Here is a 24896-nt window from a genome sequence, read left to right on the forward strand (position 1 = left end):
CACTAATTATTTAAGCCAAATTAAATGAAATTTTCCCATTTTGTATGATTGAATTAATTGTATTGTGTGTAGTCATGTATAAATCATTCGTCTACACACTGTCTCTTTAAGTCATCCTTTTTAATCCTCAAGCGGAGGGTTAAAAGAAAAGATAGCGGGCCACTAATTACGTCACGCCCCTCTCGGCTTTTTTTCTTCTTCTTGTTCCTGCTGCTTCTTCTTTCGCATAAACGCACACTGCCTGTCCTCTTTCCACCGTGCTGGTTGAAATAGCCATTGAAAGCGAAGCGCGGCTCATTATAACGCAGCGCCGGACACTTGACCAGAGCGGCAGCCGAGGAAGAAGAGGAGGAGAAGAAAAAGCAGCGACGGCGGCCTCTTCACAGGACACTATTATTCTTACTTATCCTCATCTATTCTCAGGAATAACTCTGCTCCGTGCGCCGGCTTGTCAGTAATCCTCCTGTTCCAACTGACGAAGCGGCACAGTGCCGTTACATAAGGCGGGTAACAGGCGGAGATGAGACGTTACGGCGGATCGGCGCTGTGATCGCATGTGCTGGCGGGTGCTCGGCGCTGGAAAGGGAGACGCGAAACAAGCGTGAATTCGTTCGTGTGCGTGAGCTCCCGTCACGTTTACGGGTAATTTATTCAAAGTGAGCTAGCTTCTGTTTGGAAGCCGCATCCGATCCGATGCTCACTGTCGTACGCGTTTTCAATTAAGTTAGCTAGCTTAGGCGGCTAACCAGGACGCGCCGCGCCGCCGAGGAGCCAGTGTGCGGGGATGATGATGATGATGATGATCAGAGGAAGCCGCCGCCAGACACGCGCTAATGGCTCACGTTAATTGTTAAAACCATATTTGTTAATTAGGTTCGTGTGGTTATATACAGCCTCTTATTCAGTCGGACCTGGTGGGCCCTGCTTTTTTTCATAAAACGGTCCTGGACAGCGATGGATGGGTCCAGGTCTTAATTTGGAAAACAAAGAATTAGGCTACTGAAGAGGGGTAAGCTGGTTAGATAAGCTTGTTTTAGCATTTTTAGTTGAGCTAGCAAGCTGGTTTGCGGATCAGCCACACGGTCTGGACTGTGCTGCGCCTCAATTGGGAGTATTTTTCTTTCTATTTTCGGGTTCCACGTTTTTTTTTTAATTCTCTCTTCGCCGAAACCACAATGAGCGGTCAAAGCGGGGACGCCGGGCCGGTCGAAGTGGAGCCCATGCCGGGATACTTGGACCTCATTACCAGAGCCTCCACCGTGATGCTGGGCGCATGGAGAGACTGTAGTTCTTGCGGTCTGGAGTTCTCCAAACGGACTCTCCTGGATAACGCATACATTACCTGGACCGAAATCGCCCTTTTCCTCTTTAGCGCCTTTTTGTGGACGCAAGTCAGGCGGGGACTGACAGAAAGTCTGTTTCAGGTGGGTGACACACGATCACACGTATCAATTCCCCCTCAGCTCCCCAAGGTTAATTTACTGACACCCTTAATGAATAGGTTTAGTAGCTCATTTCTCTAATTAGAGCCCCAGCACTGCAGACGTGGGGCCTCCGTGCTTTCCATCTCTCAGGAGGCACTGACGGCACATGCTCCGGGGCAGACTGTGAGGCAGCAGGTGAGAGTGGGAATAACACATGTTAACAAATATTAGATCCAGTTTCTAGGCTTGAGATAAAGGAGCCAATCAGGAGGAACAGAATGTGAGCTGTTTAGACAGTAAACGCCCTTATCTATACTTGTGTTGGGCTGGAGCAATAAATATTTAACTTAAGAAATCCCTTTGGTGAGCAATTCATTGTATATTGGCACATACAAATCAACTGCAAGCTCAAATCTCACACAGAGACAGTCAGGTGTTGGCATTTCATTGCGTTTTCATTCTGTAATGTGTTTTATAGTTAAATTGCTATATAATGACCCAAGCCAATAAAGTCCTAGTTACAACCATGGAGCTGTAACCTTATCTTTCTACATACATTCCTTCCTACAAATTGCAAATATTCTGGTGAAAAAATACTTTATATTTAATATATTAATAGTGTGAGACAATGAATACACGACAGGATTTATTTCTGCTTGCTGAATACAATTCACATACTTTTCAATTGTATTCGTTTGAAAGAGCCAATATACTTCTCAAGCTTTTACATTTCTATTAGTGCCTTGAGGTACTTTTTGTAATATGGCAGTAAGGTAAATAACTGCAATTATGTCAAATTTCAACTGATGAAGACTTCCTAACATCCCATTTCCTCCCCCATTTATCTCTTTCTCTCACACCCATATAAACTGTGCTGAAATGAATGGTGGAGAATAAGGATGAGATTTAGTATAGTTCATTTTCTATTTAATATCATAATATATGGCATAATAATAGATTTTCTCAAAAATGTTTTAAACAGTTAAAGCATACAATAAGAAAAAAAAATCCCATTTTGAGTTAGGTCACATATTTCATCATTTTAATCGTATTCTTTCTTAACATTGATGCAAAAATCATATAAAAAAATTCAAATTGCATCAGTCTGTCGTCCTCATTGATTTGCAGCATAGATAGATAGATAGATAGATAGATAGATAGATAGATAGATAGATAGATAGATATGTACTTTATTAATCCCAAAGGGGAAATTTTCCCCACAATGGCCTAAAACACCCAGAGATGCTGTATAGAAAAATGGCGACTCTCAGCTTTAAATGGTATGACATGATTACAAATATGATCTATTGCATCGACATCATATTAATGGATGTATCTTCAGAATTGAAACCATCAGGAGAACATATTGGTACTTGGTACTTTAAGGACGTACACTTTAAAAACCCACAATGTCACTTAAAGCCGCATTGCAATATTGTTTCTTACCACAATATCCCAATCAGAAGCTCAGTCTGTGCTCTGACCGACTGGCCCTGTGCCTCATCTATTCCCTCCACCCATGCGAGTCCTGAGTACCTTCAAACTGTTGTTGCTGTCAAGCTAAGCCCTTCTTCACAGAAAGCTGGGATGTGGCTCGTTATTCTGCCATGATTGTGGATGTGGGTGGAGAGTCTGCACGTGGTATATGCTACGGCAATCATCAAGTATACTCTAGCTCTGGGCCCCATGTGTGAAGACAGATGTGGCCTGAGAATGCAAAGAATGAGATCTGTTTTCCACTTTACATTATGTATGTGTGCCTCGCTGTGTGTGCATGTGACTCACTGACCCCCATAGACCAATGCGGGATTTAAGGCCTATACTATGAGGGCTGTGAAGGCTAGTGTAAGATTTTCAACGTCAGGTGAATTAAAAATCAGTCAGTGTTCCCTTGGTTATCTAGTGCAGCGCCTACATCAGGGATGAAGAGGATCGGTTCAGTGTTAGGTCAGTTGGGATGATATCATCATAGATAATGCTATGTGAGTATTGCTGCGATACATCACAAAAATTGAGGTGGGTTGTCGGGAGAGTACGACTTTATTTACAGTTTTGTTTGAGCACCGCTAATTGCACCGACTTTAACAATACAGGATTACAGGTACTAACTTAATTCGATCCAGATGTTCAGAGATGAAAATTTATGGACATCAAACATTAGCTTGGACAAAGCACTGTGCATCCCATGCTGTTGACTCGTGTAGATTACGATGTGATGTGACAGTGTGATGGACATGTGAGGAATGAATGTTGGTTTCTCCAATAATCATATCAAATATGGAGCTCAAACAAATTGTATAGCCATAATTGTCAAAGAGGAGGCCTATTTCTTGTAGAACTGCAACAATTAGGTTGAAACCATTAATCTTTTCATTTATCAAGCCAAAATGTTTACCGGTTTCTGATATTTCATTGGCCAAACAATGTTTGTATCAGATGTATCCATAGTGAATATAATTTTTTGTTACAGCCAAAATTTCTTGACTTAAACAAAACTGTATTTTTACAAGTCACTGTTAAATTTTACTTCACATCAGACCCAAGATCTGATGGATGAAAATACTTAGTTAACTGTTTTGTTAGTATGCTGTGTTATCTTTGAAGCATGACAGTTGACCCACTTAAAATATGCACTTTCTCTCTTTTGCATTTTCCACGGTACACTCGATTTCAATCATGAAAGCAGAAGAGTGACGCTTGATTTTGTATGCTCAGCTTGCTGTGCTCAGTCAGTGGAATAGTGACTGTCGGACGAGTGCTTCCTGGTCTATCCCAGTCATCGTCAAAAGCTAAAGAAGAGATAAAGATATTTAATCCTCAGTGTCCTCAAGCACACTACAAGACATAAGACTGGACGCATGCTCATAGTGACTAAACTTGGTCCATGAACAAGGCTCTTCAATGGTTAGGAAATGCGTATGCAAACCTTGAGGTCGGATGGCTCAACTCTTGCTCCGAAGAGTATTTTGTATGTTTCAACCTTTTCCTTGTTTACGTGTTTATGCCTTTGGTTGAGGTAAGCAGAGTGTGTTGGGTGTGCGGACTGTGCACAGTACCGTGCGGTGGAGTGAGTGGTTTTCATCATGTTTCACTTTTGGTTTGAGCGTACAAGCTGGAGCAGTACGTATTCAGGTTGGATTAAACACAACTTGTTGATAAACCACTTGAGCTCCACTGTTAATATAAAAAACACTGCGGCCCATCATACTCTCCTGACTCATCCCCTGGCATTTTAAAATGTGTCCTTTAAGTTAAGTGTTGGAGAGCTTGCCATCTATCTCTTGGAAACATGGTGAAATGTTGATCTGCTCTTAGCGATTGTCTTCTGGGAAAAAATATAACCAGTATTCTTCTAAATGTCATGTGACAGTGTGAAAGTAGCGAGGCTCCTTCCTCATTGTGTTTTTGACTTCACTTCGCACAGAACGTTTGTCGGAGCACATGCAGGTTTATCTCTTTTTGTTTGCATGATTCAAATAGGTGTTCCGCTGGGGATTCACGAGTTGTGCATTGCTTTATTCATGTTTCGGTTTACAAATGTGTGGGGTTTTCAGATACATCTGGTTGTTTTTTTTAAGTGCAACTTCCGGATGTGTTATTACAAAACCTTGGTGGATGAGACAGTAAATTGGAAAAGAAGATGGTGGGAAAATAGGGAAGTGAGTAGAAAGTTTGTATAATAAACGGAGGCAAAATGATGATACTACTTGGTAGTAGAGGTGATCAAAGGGGATACATGACCACAGAAGAGGAGACAGCAAGAATAAGTAAGGAAGGAATGAATGTGAGGTGGTGTAACTGAGGACAAGCTCGCTGACTCGGCATGCAGAAACCAATCATAAAGAGAATTTTACTCACACCCTCACACATGTTAATAAAAAGGATGTGCGTCTCACACACGCACATGCAACTTCTTCCCACTTGCTGACTTTCACATCGAGCAGCATAAGAGTGTGTGTTTTGAAAGAGGAAACACACAGATAAATAGGCAGGCAGTGCTCAAACCCTGGCTGCAGCAGTTAATACCCACTTTTGTAAACGCCTCCCATAGCCCCATACACACAAACACACGCACACACACTGAAGCAGTCACTCAAAGACTAGAGTAACAGTATGCTAGCCAGCTCCAGTCTGGTTGCAGAGCCTATTTATCTACATTGAGCAAAGTAGCACCTCATGCCCTGCTGTTGTTCTAAATGTGGAAGCAGTCTTATGTTTGACAAGGTCCCTCAAACCACAGATCCCAGATCACCTTCCACAAAGCCCCTGCTCATTGTTGTGCATTAGCGACCCATAGCGAAACCTGATACTGGATTTGTAGCGAAGGGGAAGTGCTATCCATTCAGCCAAAAGTGCCCACTCAGGTGAAACTTGCTTGTCGTTTTGACACTGATTGCCAGCAGTTGTTCGGAAGTTTGGTTATTAGGCCTATTAGTTACATCCACTCCTCTCGTGACTCAGCTATGTCATTTATCATCATATAACGTTTAAACGAGCAGCACTTTTGCCATCAGCTGAGTGATTCGGTGTGTCATATGTAATAAATACAAAGCACTTATGGGTTTGCAAACCTGTGATAGATGCACTTATATCCATCATATTTGTTAGATGCATTCGCAGTATTTTTAGGTATCTTTTTATAACTTTCATGGCAAAAAAATTTGTCAACCGCATGTGTGTGTGTCTGTAAAAAGCTGAATGTCTGCTGACGTTGTGCGCCTGTCGAGTTGGCGGCCTGGGGGAGTGTTCCAACCTGTAATGCACACAGCATCAAGCTGTTCAGTTCAAATTTCTTACTGACGTATTGGGTGGCGTGCTTGTCAAGTTTAGCAGCGGGTTTCCATATCACTGCTTTTTTATACATTTGGATCCTTTGTACAAACTATTTTTTCCAGCCAATTGCCATACCAGCCAATAGTATTGTTTGTTAAGACGGCTACAAATTTGAATTATGGATCAACAATTTTTAAGTTTGTCCAATTGCAGAAAACCCTTCACACTGTTACCACACATATTATCTGTCAGTAATTTACACTCCAGACACACGTTGACGTAAAGAGCTCACAGGAATGTGCCAATTAATTGATTAGTTCATCGTAAGAATAGCAATCTGCAAATATTTTTCAATCAAATAGTTTTAAAAAAAAACACTTTTATAATCCACAGCTTGTTACGAGTCGTGTGTTGTCTAGGTGTTGTCTAGTGATTTTTAACCACTGCCGCAGCACACAAGTGTCCTGAGAGAGATCGTCAGGTGTGCCATGGAAAAATGTCCAATTTCACTTCATCGGTCCAAAAAAATATTATTTAGTTGCCGCAAATAATTTACCATTGTTGAGCGCCTGAGCCTGCAATATCATGGCCGGGCTATTAATTAAATACTCTTACATGCCACGCAATAATTACCTACCATATATGCTGTATTATACTACAACGTGACATTATGTAACGTTTTGGGTTGTTGGTGTGTCAAAAAAGGTTGAAAAACACTAGTCTCGACAACAGGTCAATCATTGATTCCACGGCAGATAGAAACAGCAGGGGCGCTTGTATACTCTCTCACAAGGTGACTCACAGCCGAAGCAGCCATACGTACCACCAGCAACAAAGTAGGATCATGAATCAGCTCTGTTTGCCCACTGTGACAGTCTGACTCTCCTCTGGTCAACTGGAATGGGCTGTGAGGCCTTGACCGCGACCGAGCTGCTGTGGCCAGCCTTGCAATCCTCTTCCTCTCGCTTCGTCTCACTGACTTGCCGCCAGAGACACAGTGGAAAGACCGTCATTAGACCAGAACACACTGTCACTTGTCGGCTTCACACTTGGCAGATGTCTCTCCTCTAACAAGGCCACTCTATAGCAGTGTGGCGGAGCGCAGTGGTTGGAGAAAAGTTCATTTGGTCATCATCGCACACGTTTATGTGCATGTGGTTCATAAAGTCCACCTGATGTTGGTCATTTAGAGGATGTTTGTATTTTAATGAGTATGGTGTCAGAAGCATTCTTTGGATACAATTCAATATGTTTTTCAATCACAGTCTCTCTCTCTCCTGCTCTCCCCTCAAAATCAGAAAGGGTGCATTTCCCTTTGCTAAATGTGATCAGAAAAGTTGCCTGCAGCTTTCTTCTCTGTCCTCCTCTTCCTTCAATTCACCTCATCTCACCTTCCTTTTCTCTGTATCATTTTTGACTCCTAAGCCGTATTCTTCACAGTTAGTCCCCACCCACTATAGCAACAAAATGACTGGAGTGAAGGTGTGACTCAGAAGTCATACACAGACCATACTGTCTTTAGTCACAACTCGAAATCTCCTCAAATAAATTATATTTTGGCAAATGGAAATTAATGTCTAAACTCTGGATTAGTGTCAAAATTAGGATTCTTTATAGTTAGTTTGGTTTGTATGTGGCTGTTATGTAAGACAATACAGAGAGACTTACAGGTCTGTGAAAGGCAAATGAAATTAGCTAAACTTAATTAGTATATCATCATTTTACAGTATGTATACACTTTGGGGATTAAAACAATTATTAATATGAATGAATGCTAAAATAGATACATGAGTACATTATTTGATGAACCAGACAGGTCTGTTTTGCTGATGTGTAGCTATTGCACAGGACCCAGGGATGTGGGTCTGCTTTACTGCTCGCTGTAATCCATAACTGAACCAGTAACCTACCTTAATCCAGACATCCCATCCTCATTCAGCTCCAGTAGAATGTTAGTGTAAAGAGGTCTATCTGCAATAATAAGAAACCGCCTGAGACAAGCTGCTTGTAGAACAAACAACAAAGATAATTCAGTATCACAATTTATAGGATCTGTTCATTTTATATTGGTAATGGTCATTTGTCTTTAACTTAAACATTCCACAAAATATTTGACTTCGCGATGAATGAGGTTTAAAAAAAACAACTGATTATTCAGTCAACACCCCCAAAACAACGTCAGAATTTGCATCTAGCATGGGCGTCTGAATCTCCGTGCCGTGTATCATTATACTTCACGTTCCGTCGTCTCTAAATAAAAAACAATGGCACATCATTTTCCCATCTTTACCAGTCAACATTGCTGTCTGTCTGTGAAAGTGTTTGTTTAAAGAAAGCGTCTGTGGGTGGATGATTCTGGTGGGCTCATGAACCATGGGCCTGTTGATTCATTCGTAGAGTGGCCTGTTAGAGACACACACATTCTCTCTGTGTTGCCAATGGCAGGGCTAGTGCATTATAAATGACAGCCATATGTTTTCTAGCTGTCAGTCCGGACAGGAAGCAGCTTGAGTGAATATCTTAACACTTCACAAAGACTCTACTTTCATGTTATTTTCCCATTATTTTGTGGTTGCTTTAATCAATCCGGAAACAGGAGGATGTTAAATTGTATTATATTCATGTAAACATGTTTTTCAGCAGCATTATAATAATGATATACTCTTCAGTTTGGGAGGCACAAAGAAAAAACATATGACCAAACATCACACGCTTTATGCTCACAGCCAAATGAAAGGATGTGGATGTACAACTGCATCGAATAAAGAGCCCAGTGTATGCTACTTAAGTGCCACAGGGTGTCTGTACTGATTTTTATGTTGATGTTTGTCTGCAGGGCTGTTGACTATCAATGCAATATGATGAGGAACAGACATTTCCACTTTGGCTCAATGTGAATAAAGTGGATCAAATCTGCCCAGCTAGCTTTTCTTGAAGTCGTCCCTCCGGCTCTAATGTAGCTTTAGCCTTTCTGATCACCGCTGTGGCCCCCACTAAATAATGTATACTCCTTTTACTGACTGCTTTATAATGCAATAATACAATGTAGGCTCCAGAATAAAAAGACACCTAGAAAGGGTTGGCATCAGGACTCAGCAATGTTCGCTGAAGTGTGTGAGGAAACATCAATGAGCAGCTACAGATTATGAAAATAATGATAAAAGTGAAGCTATATCTCACTTTAAAGTGATATTCTTCGGGCCCACAACATGATTGGTTGACGCCTTTCATTTGGAGTGCAAAAGATTTATAATACTAATGTAAATATTTGAGTTCTGTATGAAAGTATTCATGACAGAAACAATAGGTTGAATATAAATTAACGTGCAAGTCATTTGCACAAAAAAAGCCCTGGGATGTAAAGGCCTTTTCGGCAGGTGTAAAAATGTGCGGCTATGTAAATGTTTTGAGGTTTAGGACTTGCAACTGATTAACTATTAACTAAAAACGATTGTAGTCTTAACAAGCTTCCGCAGAATGTATGCATACATGTATGTACAGGATGCTGTTAGGAAAACATGGTGCTGCTTCTATGTTAATCTGAATATGTAATAATATACTGTATATGTGTTTTAGCTTAATTTTACATTATTTTGTAATGATGCTCGGTAGTTGGAAAACCAATAAAGGTGATAATGCCTCTATCAATCGATCAATTAACGTGATAGACTTCCTTCTAAAGGCTCTCTCTTTCTCACACACACACATCGTGTAACACATGTGCAGGGACACAAAAAACGGATATATGTATATATAAAAAAAAAGAACTGAAACCACAGCAGCTTTAATGTAGACAAAAATAGATTGTTGATGGTGTCTTTGTTAAAAGTGTCAAGTGAGGTAATGTAAGTGTAAATAATAGTTGCCATAGCAATCAACCTTCAATAGATTCAAAGGCTTAAATGTTGTGTTTCATAGTATTAAAGAGGTTTGCAATTTAGCTGAAGTGATCAAATCCGACTTAGCTTAACAGTGATGTACATAACTTTAACACAAGACATGGCAAGTAAGGGGCTAAACTATGGAACACTTCTATTAAATAGCATTTCAGTTCACCCCACTCTTGTTAAAGTATAACCTTAAGTCCTGTCCAACCAAACTATTTGACATGAACTTATCTAACTAATTCACCTCTTTCTCTGAAAGTAATTGACTAAACACAAGTGTACTTTAAAACACACACACATACATGTAAACTGCAAACACACACACACACAGTCAATACATCATTTTAGTTTTTTGCTAGATTTATACTGCTTACTTTATGTTTACTCTTGTTGATTACATGACTTCATATCATATATATATATATATATATATATATATATATATATATATATATATATATATATATATATATATATATAACTTTTATATCTGTTTATTATGCTTATGATTGACGTTAGATTCCTTCTTTAAACCTCTGGGATTTTTATGGAGGAGTTTTAATTGTGTTTCTGCTGCTTTGTTCTCTTGTACAGATGAAAATACTGAATAACATGTTCAATCAGGAGCCATACATGCCTCTACAGCCATAGATTGTTCTGTTTACTCATTTGTGGGTGCTTGCTGCTACTTTCAGTCACGTATGTGCAAATGAGTTTGGCTAATCGTGTGTGTTTAATCAAATGAGTTAAAAATGTTCAGCCAGCCTCTTGGTTTAGCACCTGTATTCCTGAGAACCCGGAAGCTTAAACCTGATGACAAAGGCTGTCTGTGGCTATAAGATACCATATAGGTACAGAAAAAGAGGGTCTATAAATGCTTGCTTGTTGCTTGGGGTTTTCCATATGCAGAAGGTACCCTGATATGTAAATCTGATTTGTGAACTGCAGTCTAAAGACTTCTGCACACTCGTATATACAATGTGTGTGTTCCTTCTCTATGTGATTGGATTAATGAGTGTCCCTACTAAGTCACTTATATGCCTCATAGAATGTCTGTCGTCTGTCGTCAGTTCCTTTTATTGCCTCACATACAAATTACCAGCCGACTCATCTCCTCACCAGAAGGCAGGTTATGAAGGGGGCGAGGTCAGGACTGAAGAATTTGCCATTACATTAGTGACCTGGGACTAGACGAGAAAAGGACAGGACCAGTTCTGTCCCAGTGTGTACACGGTACAGGAAACATGGAGGGAGAGGGTGTTTTTTTTTTTTACTGTTGTCAAATCAGTGACTTTGGGATGATGTGGTATGTGCCTTAACTGTGTCCTACACTTAAACACTGCTTGATGTGGCTTCACTTCCACAGTCGTTGCTTCACATTAAAAGCATTCCACCAGGAAACTAACTGCTTGAAGGCCCCTGACTGATGGTGACGACTGCTCATGAAGCCTCGTTCTAGACCTCTGATTTGATGATTTGATTAGTGTTGTGACTATTCGGGGCTTTTTTGTCAGTCGGAGAAACATTTGACTAATCGGAGCTAATTAAGTGGGACTAAGAATGAGGACGTTTTCTTTCACAGACACAGAGTTACATCCGTGAAAGATAGTGGCGTAAAAAGAGAGGGACACACTGCTGTGCAAGTTGTTTTCAGTTGACATACAGGAATAACGTTCAAATCAACATGGATAGATGATCAATGTGAAACACGGTTAGCTGTTCTTACCAACCACTGCCTCAGTGTCCGTGTCAACTGGGACAGATATATTACTTGCTTTGGATTGAATAATGTACAATAAAACTAAATAACCCTACCCTCCTCCCAACAACACATTGGTTAACGTTCACTAAAAAAACAATCTATAGTTGGATTTGAAAGATTTTAGAATCATTTTATGGTAATTAAGTATTACATATGTTAAAAAAATTGTAAGCGAGGAATGGCTTTTGATTATTTTCTCTTTACAGACGCAGGTATTCTATTTTGGGTTGAGTAGACTAGAAGTCTAATGAAAGAGATAAGAAATGTTGACTCTAACCTACTTACAGCGCTAGACAAGTCTAGTAAACACCTCAAACAGCGATGTGTAAATTGTCACTGAGGGTATGAAACTCTGGCCATCCGTCGGATTAGCCTTTGTTAATCCTGTTTGTCTCAAGTCTGGGAAAAGATGTAAAGAGAACGGAGGAGATCGGTGACCGGGTTCAAAGTGACACAGACGGACAGAGTGACGTCAGAGTAATTAAAGAGATCGAAGGAATGAAAGAGGGTGAAGGAAAGAGGGGACTTTATTGAACAGATCCACACATGGACCAGCATCCTGACTCGCTGGCCCAGTTTATCTTCTTACGCAACAGGCCAGTGGAGTCCATTCACCCTCTCTCCTCTCATCACTTGCTTCGGGGAAGGACAGAGGCAGGGGGGCTGAAAACTTTTCGAGAGTACAGGGGGAAAGGGAGGGCAATGGAGTGCAGCTGCAGATGAGCAGGGAAATGGACGGATGAGGGAGGGCTAAAAGTGGAGGAGAGAAAGATGCCATACTGCAGGTCTTTGCCAGCATCCCTGCATGGTTGTTATGGGAACTACTTATTTGTCGTCAAGTCTCTTTCATGTTGACTCTTTTCCTGTCATACAAACTCTTCCTTCCGTTTCCTCTCTCCCTTCTGTTTTAAATCCGCTTCTCTTTCGCTCTAGCTTCAGAGAAAGAGAGAGAGAGAGAGAGAGAGAGAGAGAGAGAGAGAGAGAGAGAGAGAGAGACAGAGAGACAGAGAGACAGAGGGAAGCTGTTGAATGGTCGCAGGTCCCAGCTGAGTGTAATTCAAGGCCCTGTCATTTATGCGACAGAGGACAAGTGGATTATCTCAGTGTCCTTGACCCACTATACCCCCACTTTGTAGGTTGGCACAGAAAACTAAAGGGTAGATTGATATAGTGTGTTGGTGGCCTGGCAGGTACAGAGAGACAACACTGGAGCCATTGGCAAGCTGTTACATCATCTCGGAAAATCTGCATTTTCCTGCTCTGGCCAGAGAGACCACCTTCGTCCAAAATGAGAAATGAGTCAGCCAGTAAAAACCTAAAATTCCCCAACAAGTGCCAGTAACTGAGCTCAAAGACATCAGCTGGTGTCGAGTCATGCCAGCACTTTGCTTTTTCCCTGCACAGACTCCGTACACATTTGGGTTTGGGGTTCATTAACTCTTATAAAGAGGTGTTGTAAGGGTTGAAACAGGAACACTTTTTGTAATCTGGAACATTTAAACTCTGTAGTGTAATGTTGGGTGATAATTCAGGCACTGACCAGCACTGCATTAAAAAATGCATGGGGCTGCTTTGGTGGGGGCGTGTTGCTGCAGATACAGGTTAGAAGAGGAAATGTGATCCAGAGAGTTCAGTTTGAGTAACAGATCCATGAGTTTGAAAGCTTATCAGACACCAAAAGAGCGGTGTGTGTTACTATGAGGAAGGACGACAACACTAAAGCGTTAACATGACGTATATCGTTATACTATTGTCATATACAGTTATGTGCTATTAGTATATTCTCCTTTACAGCAATCATGGAGTAAACTATATAACTCTGCCGTCATATTAACATGTAATCTACTGGAGTGCGTTTTGTGTCAGTATACTCGTTATCGAAACAAACAGGAGTGAAACAGTGGGGAGAAGACTATAGAGGTAAGTAGAACAGATGTGGGTATGGAGGCATTACTAGTGAGGCAGTGAGGCAGCAGTAATGCTGATTATCAGTAAGGTATGAGCTGCAGAGCCACGGCTGGTGTCTGCAGTGACGTGTATCCGACACTAGGGATTCAGCCCGCGTGAGTGTGCTTAGGCCTATATTTTTTATCGGAAGGGGTGATGTGGTGGATGACTGGGTGGGAGGGAGGGGGGATATGCTGTGTGCTGACAGCTGGCTTCTATAAATAAATGTTGCAGGCAGGGGGGGAGACCGGGCAGGAGAGAGAGCGAGAGAGCGAGTGAGCTGGGAAGAAATGAAGAGGAAGGAGGTGGGAGAGAATGAGGGACGAAGGAAAGGAGGGGAGGGTTGATAGAGAGGGACTGATAGACTTGAAAGAATGTGGTGAGTGTCCTGAGCCCCGGTCATGAATTTCCGGACACGTACCACATGTCCACACTGTCTCGACCAATCAGCAGCCACGTTAGGGACCATGTGCCCCCTGCAGCTGCCTATCCCTCTTCTTCAAGTGTTGCGACCTGAGGACCTGAGACTGTCGCTGCTACATTTGATATCACATCAGTGTTGCCCTTTCAGCTTCCTTCCCTGTCTTGTTGTAACTCTACTGTGTGACGCGGGGACTCCATCAAATTCAGAAAACAGCAGAAGAAAAGACAGGCACATAAGAATGAAGCAGAGAGAAAGAGAAACGAGAATGAAAGTAAGATGATAAGGAAGAGATAAAAGACTGTACAGGTGTCAGGAGAAGTTTCAGACATGAATTAAATTATAAATTGTTTAATGTGACTTTTTGACAACGCATGGCCCACAAGAGACGATCTCTATTAATTTGTCATGTAGTCGGTCACTTAACCCTATCGTATCATATGCTTCAGACTAGCTGCTTGGTAACAACTGACTGATGTACTGTATCACTGACACCGGCAACTTTCACTTCCCTGCCTCCTGTTACACCATTTCATTGCCTTCCAAAGTGTGTGCGTGTGTGTGCGCGTGCGTGTGTCATGATGTGTGTGAGGCGTTGTGCTGGGTTTGGTTTCCTGTCTTGGCACAGCAAAGACACACTGAACACCTGCCTGTCTCACTGCTTAACTGATGTACCTGTCTTACCTATTGTGGAGTTGCCGCTGCCACACGATATACAGAGGCTGAAGACACACAGAAAATGGGAGGCAAAAGTTGGGAGTGAGAGGGCAGCAAGATAAGGGAGCTGACAGAAGAAGATATCATGGCCCTGTCAGTAAGTAGGTGGAATTGTCACGTTATCACGCTGCATCAGGATGTCAGGGGCCTTCTCTTAGACTTCCTCTATTTCTGCTCGCATTGCAAACCATAAGTAGACTTGTTGAAGACGGGGCCGACGGTCACACGGTTGAAATGTACTGCAGCCTAATGATGATGCTGTATGCCTGTGGTCAGAAGCGACACACAGAGAGGAAGAGAGTGCCTGTGCTATTTCAGTTATATGCGTACGCAAAAACGTTATCTGCTGTATCTGTAATCTAACGTGTAAGCAGGCCAGTCACCTTAAATCTCAACAGGGTCATCTTAATCCTTCTATTATCATCTCAATACAAACCACCATATGAATGAAAAAGAAATCCTGCTAGTCTGAAATACTTCACGCGCATAGGTTTTTGATCCTTCTCCAAACTAGACTAATTCGCTTCTCTCCTGCAAAAAGACGCCATTGGTTTGAACTTTATTTCAAGTGATGTATTTGTTTTAATTATTTATTGTAAGAACACCGTTTACAAGTCTTTTGATGTCTCCATTCTTGCTTCCTTTTATTCCCTTTTTTTTTCTGCAGCCAGTGTTTACTAGTTCAGAAAAATGTGCCAACGGAAAAACATCTGTGGTCCAACTGGCTGAACTATTTGAGTCTTCGCACAGAAACCCTTCAGCCTTTACATCGTGGAAGGACATAAACGGTTCTTCACAATAACACAAAATGAACCAAAGGATTTCGTCTCCGAAGCCACAACAGTGCATTAACGGACTGTAAAGAATCTGTGTGGTGAATTGTTTGCGCCACACATATTGAATTAAGAGCCTTGTATTGAATTTCACAATTTCGTAAAAGGACACCATCTAAATGAATCAGTAATTGTGTCTGAAAGGCCTCCCGGCAGTTCGCCCTACTGTATGCTTAAAGAAGCAGCTAAATTAATTCTGTGACTTCGTCTCCTCTGTCTGACTGTGCCTCTTCCCTCTGCTCTGTCCCTGCAGCCTCTAGCACAGTGGTGCAGGCTGCTGCCCAAAGATGCTGCCAAGATGCCAGAGAGTGCGTGGAAGCTGGTCTTCTACACCATGTCGTGGTCATACAGTACCTACCTGCTCTTCTTCACCTCCTACTCCTTTTTCCATGACCCGCCCTCTGTCTTCTACAGTAAGATACAGCGTGAACCCATTTAAATGTTGGTTATTATAGTTTGTGCACTAGTCCTCTTTAGGGGTTTGCTGATTGAATGACTGCGCTCCGAGTCACCTTAACAGAAAAGAGCCTTTAGTGGATCAAATATTCTGTCAGTATTTAATATGCTGAATTTGAAAGTGAATTTACGGCATTCAATTTTATTTTAAATATGGACCTGTCTTTAAAAAAGGCATGTTTAGTAATACTGCAACATTTCCCTTCCTAACCTGTCAAAGAGAAGTCATTTTCATGATGACATGAAAATGACAAATCAAACAGCAGGCAGAGCATTTTACCCCCACTCTGTGGGGATAAAATGCCACGTTGAGTATTCAAAGAGAGAGAGAGATTTATAGCTGTGCATACTACACTGTTCATGCATATTCTGAGTCTTGAAGTGATCACTCTTCCCTGTTCATCAGTGATCAGCTGATATTGATACACAAGACATCCAGCAATCAAAAGGACAGAAATGAAATGCCATCAATCAAGAATAGAGCAAAGTTGAATGACAGAATGCATTAAGTGTTGCCCCCACACTTTTTATCTGCATAATTGCACTTGCATTGCTAATGGAGGATAGATGTGTAACGGGGATTTCACTTAATATCCAGCAATGTCATTTATCGTCTCTGTGCCTACTCCATCAGACACGGAGGTGTCTGGGCTCCGTCGAACTCCATCACTCTGAGTGGAGCCAGCAAAGGCTGGTTGACAGTGCCAGGTTCATCTTTAATAGCGGCATCACGTCTAATAGCTGTCAGCCTGAGATGTGTACAGAAGCAGCGTACTGTCATGTGACTGGACTAGAGAGAGAGAGAGAGAAGAGAGAGAGAGCTGGAGAGAGAGAGGGAGCTCAAAAGAGAAACATTACATCTGTAGAATTGGGGTGAAATCACACAGTGGCAGAAGCGAGGAGGGGTCTGAATTTTAAAGGGGAAAAAAGCTTCAGTCTCCAGCAGAAAAAAAAGGTCTACAGTTCCCATGCCTCCCCCACCCGCCTGTCCCCCCTCGTTGGCAGCTCTTTTGTGAGCCATCTACCAGCCTTCTCCTCAATGTTTAATGACAGAAGGTCCAATCAATAAACATTACGGCCCAAACGTAACCCCATCCCACCCGATACAAACCTTACTCAAAACATTAGAGGAGAAAGTTTCCGTCCAATATCTGATCGGTTTCAGAGACATTAGCGAGCCTCGCAGCCTTAACGTACATTTGTCATGTTTTCCCTGTGGTACTTTAAAAACCCTCTCTAATTCCCCTGAGCTTAAACCTGATCCCTCCTTCACATAAGAACAACCCTTGCTGACCCTTCACATCTGGTATGTGGAAGTACACAAGAAGAATCCTCTGTGGGTTAGTTCTTTATGGCGTGGCCCATCCTGTATGCCTTTAAAGCTAACAGTGAATATTTTGAATTTACGTTTGGAAAACCTAAAAGTTAAATGGAGAAAAATTAATGAAAATGGGATTTATTTTTTTTTCCCACCAAGAATAAATTGACTCATTTAGTCACAGAATAATAATATGGACTGACTGGCACATCTTGGATCAGTTTGATGAAAATGTATTAGCCATTGAAAAATTAACTTCTTTCTCCAGTCTCCAGTCATTTGTAATTCGCACTGTGTGAGAGTTGTGTCGTCTCAACACTCGCTGCCAGACAAGAGCCTCCTCCATATTAATTTGCACTGATAAGCAGTGAGTCTAAAGATGGCCGTTGGCATGAACTGTTTGCAACTTTGTGATAGTTGTGATACAATCACCTTCTGTTTTACTCTGCGAGCCAACAGCCTCAAACCCCCAACCAGAAACTACAAAAAGAAAGATAATACAATTACAATACGTACGAGAAAGCTTACAGCACACCTCTGCCAAATGCAGCATAACTCTGCATGAATTTTGATAGTAGAACATGTTTCATCCGGCTGCAGATCAGAAATAAAAATGTATGTATATATTTTTACAAGGGCTGTGTACATGGAGGACCTTTATACAGTTTAAAATGAGTTGGTCTTACGGCGAGGTCACAGGGAAATAGTTCCACTTATTGGCGACACAATAAATAGAATGGTATGGCCGCAAGAAAAAGACACAAGGGAGGGAAACGTGGGTGCAACTAAGAGACTTGGGATTTAGCCTGTAGTATACACACACACACACACACACACACAAAGAAACATGAATGAAAATATAACCCAAGACTGACAAAGATTAAAGGACTAGGTACCTGTATTTAGCTTTATGATTAATAAGTAATATGATAAGGCAGATATCCGTGATGTGGGTATCAACCCGTAACCTCTCTGCTGCCTGTTCCTCCAGACTGGCAGAGTGGTATGTCAGTGCCTGCAGACATCGCCATAGCCTACCTGATCCAGGGCAGCTTCTACGGCCACTCCATCTACGCTACAGTCTACATGGACGCGTGGAGGAAGGACTCGGCCGTCATGGTGGTGCACCACATCATCACGCTGGCGCTCATCAGCTTCTCCTACGCCTTCAGGTACTAGTTTAATGTGTCTGCCTGTGAAGTCTGAAAAGATCTCCTGAAGGTTTCTTCCCTTCTTTCCCTGTGAAAGGGTTTTTACTATCTTTAGTTTGAGGGTTTTTCTTCTGATCCAATATGTGTACAGATTGTAAAGTCCTCCGAGGCAAATTTTTATTTGTGATTTTGGGCTACACAACATAAGCTGAATTGAATTTTATTAGAAATAAGCTCAAATATACACCTACTGTACCCCTCAGATACCACAACGTAGGCATTCTGGTGTTGTTCCTCCACGACATCAACGACATCCAGCTGGAGTTTACCAAGCTCAACATCTACCTGAAGTCCAGAGGAGGAGGCTATCACCTGCTCAACGACGTGCTGTCCAACATGGGCTCCGTCAGCTTCAGCATCACCTGGTGAGGCTCAGCAAACACAAAGAGACACACACTCTCTGACTCATTTTTGTAGTCTTGTCATTTTTCCGTCTCTTTCTTCTTCACTCATGACGAGACTGAAGATCGTGGTCTCTATTGTGTCCTCCTAGGTTCTGGTTCCGTCTCTACTGGTTCCCTCTCAAAGTGCTGTACGCGACATGTGTTTCCAGCCTGCAGTCTGTCCCCAACATCCCCTTCTACTTCTTCTTCAACACTCTTCTCCTGGCGCTGCTACTCATGAACATCTACTGGTTCTTGGTAATCAGGTTTATTATTTCAAACCCAGACAGAATTTATGGTCAGTGTTTGTTTTGCCTGAACTGCAATGCAACCATCTGACTTCTGTGCGTTTCCTGTTCCTCCCCTGTTCTTTTGTAGTTCATCGTGGTTTTTGTAGTGAAGGTGCTGAAGGTGAAAGAGGTGAACGACGTCCGGGAGTACGAGGAAGAGGAGGGCAGCAAGGCGGCAGCCGGACTGCTCAGAGAACCTCGGGCAGAAAACAACGCTGATGATGCTGGACATCACCACTCTGCCCAGGGGTGAGCAAACACCAACACACCCTGTCTTTTGTTTAATCTGACAGAGAGACCTCAGCTCAGGGTGGAATAATACCACCAGCCAGCTGCTGGCAGGGGTTTGAAACCAAACCATCAGTTTAATGTGCTATTTGTAGAATTTCCACATCAATATATCTTTAATTTAATGATTTGAGCTGCTGTTAAGAGAAGGCCTTTTGCTGTGTAGATCTCTACACCAGAGTTAAGTTCTAATGCTACCAGACAGAGAACTGGGATTCAAGAAACACATTTTAAAGTTGATTTTATATCCACATTTAAAGGGATGGACAGGGACATCTTAGTTTAGTGTGTTAGCATGCTAATAGTTGCGAACTCGGCTTACTGGTGCTGATGTATATTTCATTATAACAATATTAAATGTGCCGAATACATTTAACGCTTGCTTACAACGAGAGGCCGGTCTCTCCATGATCCGACCACACTGACATAGTTTTGTTGTGAACCAGATTCTGCAAGCTACAGTATAAAAGCCATGACACCCCATAATAGCACTTGTGTCTTTCATTTAGGAATTGACTATCAATGCCGCTGCCATGAGTTTGAAATAATTTGCTAACTTTATTACCCTTTACATACAATGACACAACCATGCTGGAAGATGGTATACATAGAACTTTAGTTTTCTATTTATTATTTTCGGATGATTTGTTCAATTTTGTAGTCGGTTATTGTTGCCAGTGGACAAAGAAGTCAGTGTCCTTTCTTAACCCACACTGGCAGTGGTTGTAATAACTATTAAAGGCATAATTAGAGTAATATGAAGATTTATAATTTGTTTGTGTCTACTTCCATGGAAACCATCAAGTTACGTAATGAGCTCTTCTAATGTCACAACAAAAGACTCAACACTAGTGTGCTCCAAACAAGAATATGCCAAAGTATACCTGTTTGCGTCTTTATCTGAATTTATTAATTAATCTGTCTTTATCTGCCGAGCTGCCCTTGGCCTCCTCTATCATCTGCTGCCGATCATCACGGCAGCCTTTGACCTGAGGACGTCGACAAAATCCACTCGTATGTTCGCAGGGAGAAAAAAACGGACACGCTGTGAGCTGTCGCGTTGATTTGATAACTCATTCAGACACGTCTCCTCGCCTGAAGTCCAGGTGTAGATGCAGAAAGAGCAGAGCTCCCTCTGACCTCGTTCAACCCGCAGTCCTCACCGGTAGATAGGATCAAAGAGCCTGAGGCCATATGGAGATGTGATTATGTGGTACTCCTTATCTGCCCGGCCTTGACAATTGCTGATATCCTCCCTGCTTGCTAATGCCTCACACCTGATCACCTTACCCAACAAGCTTATTCTCTTGTCCTGTCCTGCTCGTAGTTCCCTGACTCTCTTCTTGTCTCTCTTCCCAGGAAGCACGTGCAGAATGGGGTCACCAAAGAGAAGCACCTATAACAGGCTCTCCGTCGCCACCACCTGGCACTGGGCTACAAGTACAAGCAAGACAAGACGCCCTCCTTGGACGGCTCACGCTCCAAAAAACGTGGCTTAAGGGAAGAGTGTCACTGAAAGAAAAAAGGAAGGAAAATAGAAAGTCGGGCTGCAATTGGTTTTTACTCTTTTCATTTGTTTTAGAACATTTCATTTCATCGCTGTCATTTTTGTTTTGTTTTTATTAGAGCACTGTGAATGTTATTTCAGGTGACTTTTTGTCTTATTGTTTCAAACTTTACATTCGATAGAATCCGTAGAAACAGAAACCAGTTTGAGTGAGTTGGACTGTGATTGTCACGTACAGTAGTGCAGGGTGTCATGATCAGCACGGTCGCCCTGAACGGCGCCGCAGCACCCTGGCAAGGAGACGTTTATAGGCCTGTCGTGTCGACCTGGTAAACAAGCAGTATACTAATTATGTAGGGGAGCTGTGTTTGCCTTCAGTGAAATAATGAATTCCTTGTCTCCTTTAACCTCCGTCCATCTTATCTGACGCAAGACACGAAGAGAAAAGCTAAAAATCCTGATTCTTAAAGAAAAAACATTGCGTTGTTTTGGGTATCATTTTCCACGGCTGCAGAGAGGCACAACAGCCTCTCTGCCGTTACAAGCTGCCGTTTCACCACATGTATTGATTTTCATATCATTGCACAAATCAGTGGTGGTGACCGCACAGCTCTGGCATCCATTAGTATGAATTGAAAAGCCACATTAGTGTGTGTGTGTGTGTGTGTGTGTCTGTGTGTGTGTGTGCGTGTGCGTGTGCGTGTGCGTGTGTGTGGGTTAGGTGTTTCAGGATGGCTGTAGCTGGATCTTTAAAATCCTTCACAACATTTCACCTCTTAGTTTTGATTTTTTTTTTTTTTTTTACATGTTATTTCTTGTACTGATGAACAACAGGCATTGGACATATTTAATTGTAAGGAAAAAGCTTTTTATTCTTTTTTTTCTTTCTTTTCTACTTTGCAAAGCATCTGTTGCTGCACTGACATGAAGGCATACAAGCTGGTTGCTGGTTTAATGACAGCAAATAGCTAGAATTGATTGACAGGGTTTCAGTATCATCCTCATCATTTAATTTGTTGAAACAATATGAATTTGACTTAACATTTATCACCGGTTCGTGTGTGGTGGCGGCTATCGGGTTCATAGAAAATTGGAAAATTGGTCAGTGTGATGGGAAAGAAAATATGTATGCACACATTATGGTATTCAGGAATGCATGACATGAAATGATTTTGAAAATATGCTATGAAATTGTCTTACAAACAATCAAGAAAAAAATTCTCGAGCTATGTAATCATGTCTTTAATGTCTAAAAATCATCCTACTGACCTAATTCTTTGCAGCAGCAGTATCCACTGAACACACACAGCGTCGTCTTGACAAACACACACAAACCAGTGTGTGATAAACTGTCCTGTGGTATTTAAATTTGTGTATTTGAAGATACACTCAGTTGCATTAAGAGATCAGATTGAACTCTAATTTGAAAAACATTAAGTTAAACTACAGCGAAACGTTTCCCCTTCAATCGAGGAGTTGCCCTGGATCCCGCTCGTTTGTGTGTGTTCGTGGAAACCGCTGTTGCACCTGTAATAAATAAGGGGTATTTCTTCCTACCTTCTCGATCAAATTCGAGCTCTTGTTTGGATGAACGGCATGCTTGTGCTGCTGGAGCGAGCCGCAGATGTTGCGCTGTTTCTGTTTGTCTTCCACAATTTGCAAATCAGCACATGAGGGGAGTTTCAAATAACTCTTTATTTTATATTAAACTATCACTTTTATTGCTGTAGTTCAGGTTATCATTGTTGATTTGTATTTTTTTTTTTTTTTTTGAATTGCTGCTGTTTTTCTTTTTTCTGAGAGCACTGTTGGTATTCCAATTGTTTTTCCTGCTGTATACAAATCGGCGATCGTCCGCTCAGATCAGAGTTTTCCTTGGAGAGTTGTTTTGTTCATCGACATTACAAGCTTCTGGATTTAGTCTCAGATCTCTTCCTGTTAACCTAAATGCAGGCTCACGCTCATTTTACTCCAGTCATTATCCAGCTGTACTGTAAAGTCACACGGTTTATCAAACATGTTGCTGTGTGTGTAATATAGCGGACGTTCAGAGTCCCGTGGCTGACTGCTTTTACTCGTATGGGGTTCTGGCGGCACGAGGCCTCCGAGGTCTCGACTGCTCAACTGTGAGATGAGATAAGCTGATATTTTTGTGATTTGGTGGCAGGAGTGAATTTGCAGTAAACCCACAAAGACACGGGCTCTGGATTAGATGGGACTCATCCCTCCAAGTCTGGTATGGTACTGTGTGCGAAATGAGCACCTGCAATCTCCCCCCAACCGTGTCACGCTACATACAGGCCTGTGATGCGATTTGTGAACAAGCGGCAACTATGAGGGGTGGGCGATACGATGTAACGCACCATCAGAAGAGATTCAATGCTGTAAATCCATGAGCAGTTGTATGGAAAGATTGGCTTTTACGATTTAGCATCTAAAGTACTTTGTCTTTTCAGGTATTTACTTTGATGGATTACCCAAAAGCAGCTGCAGCAACTACCAGGTGTGGATTAGATATAAATCAATTCTTAAATTATGTTCAATGTCAGTCTGATGTGAAATAAATTGTAACCATGTCGCCCACCCTTAACAAAATTACATGAAATTGAAGAAAAAAAACAGAAAAAAATCAATTGATATTTCACTATGCATTTGGCTGATTACTATAAATGTTGCTAACACATCGCACGAGAAGCTCAGTTCAGTCAGACAACTTTGTCAATGCACAGACTTGACTTTGATGTCCAGTCTTTGACTTCCTCACCCACCCACCATTTGAATGAACGAAGAGGAGATCAGGGAGTGGCAATGAAATGATGAAGCCGTGTTTCCCCGTCCGTGCTGCTGCTTTCCTGATCAGTTGGCTTCGTGCTGCCGGAGAAGAGTGCGATCTATTTAGTCTCTAGGCTCCGGGCTGATCTCGTCACTCCTTTCTTCCCCACATTACCATCAACAAAGAGAAATGTAGAGAGTAGTGATAAAAGAAGCAGTGTTTATAAACTGAGCCAGAATTTGGGTCCGAGTCTGTGACCTTGTCACTCCCTGATCTTATCGTATGGAAACGGGCCGTAAAATGAGGAGCGTGTGCAAACGGAGCAGTAAGGTCTATCCGTGTGTTGGACTTTTTAGACTGAACGTGCAAGTTGTCCGCCTGAACTGGCTCGCAGGCTGCGCCTCCGATATGACACAAAGTATTTTCATGAGTGCTTTGATTGTGCCAAAATGTCCATCTAAATCATGAGGCGTGTATTTGTGGGAGCCGGTAAAGAGCAGAGAAGAGTACTAGTAGAGAATGAAGGGCAGAAAAAGCCCTGCAGGTATTTCTTCTAAATTGCACTGTAATTTATTATTATTATTATTATTGTTGTTCATTCTTGGATTACAATTAGTAAAAAAAAGTGATGAGAATTTGTGAATTGCAACTAAAACATGTTAATTTAAAGTGGATTTTAATGACGTTTTCTGGATAATTGAGTCAGTGTAATCAATACAAATCGACCTTTTGTTTTTGACCGCTTTCTAAATCTGACCTCTTGAGAAAGACATTCTTGCTCTTTTGAAATTACATTTTAATACCATTCAGCCAATGTTATCATTTCATTGTTTTCCCAAAAAATAAAACATGTCAGTAAACAAGAGACGTGACACTTGTGATTTCTTTAAGTTGTTTTATTTTTTA

At 41.7% G+C, this 24896-nt stretch overlaps 1 protein-coding gene across 1 annotated transcript; it reads left to right on the plus strand.

Annotated features, from left to right (window-relative positions):
* The first annotated feature begins 175 nt into the window (after positions 1-175).
* On the plus strand, positions 176-24855 carry cers1 (ceramide synthase 1). Its single transcript, XM_068591603.1, has 7 exons — positions 176-1424; positions 16018-16177; positions 18530-18710; positions 18953-19114; positions 19243-19390; positions 19511-19671; positions 21070-24855. Exons 1-7 carry the CDS (start codon positions 1176-1178, stop codon positions 21110-21112), a joined length of 1104 nt encoding a protein of 367 aa, XP_068447704.1. The 5' UTR covers positions 176-1175; the 3' UTR covers positions 21113-24855.
* The last annotated feature ends 41 nt before the right edge of the window (positions 24856-24896 follow it).

This window comes from Clinocottus analis, unplaced genomic scaffold, assembly GCF_023055335.1.
Source record: "Clinocottus analis isolate CAN_PGR_092001 unplaced genomic scaffold, fCliAna1.0.p SCAF_25, whole genome shotgun sequence".
Taxonomy (NCBI): domain Eukaryota; kingdom Metazoa; phylum Chordata; class Actinopteri; order Perciformes; family Cottidae; genus Clinocottus; species Clinocottus analis.

What these genes read in the sequence shown, in the direction of transcription:
- cers1 (XM_068591603.1), top strand. Translation starts at nt 1,176, where the DNA reads ATGAGCGGTCAAAGCGGGGACGCCGGGCCGGTCGAAGTGGAGCCCATG. An exon ending in CCCGCCCTCTGTCTTCTACA is followed by an intron (nt 16,178 to 18,529) that starts GTAAGATACAGC and finishes CTGTTCCTCCAG; the next exon opens with ACTGGCAGAGTGGTATGTCA. An exon ending in CATCACCACTCTGCCCAGGG is followed by an intron (nt 19,672 to 21,069) that starts GTGAGCAAACAC and finishes CTCTCTTCCCAG; the next exon opens with GAAGCACGTGCAGAATGGGG.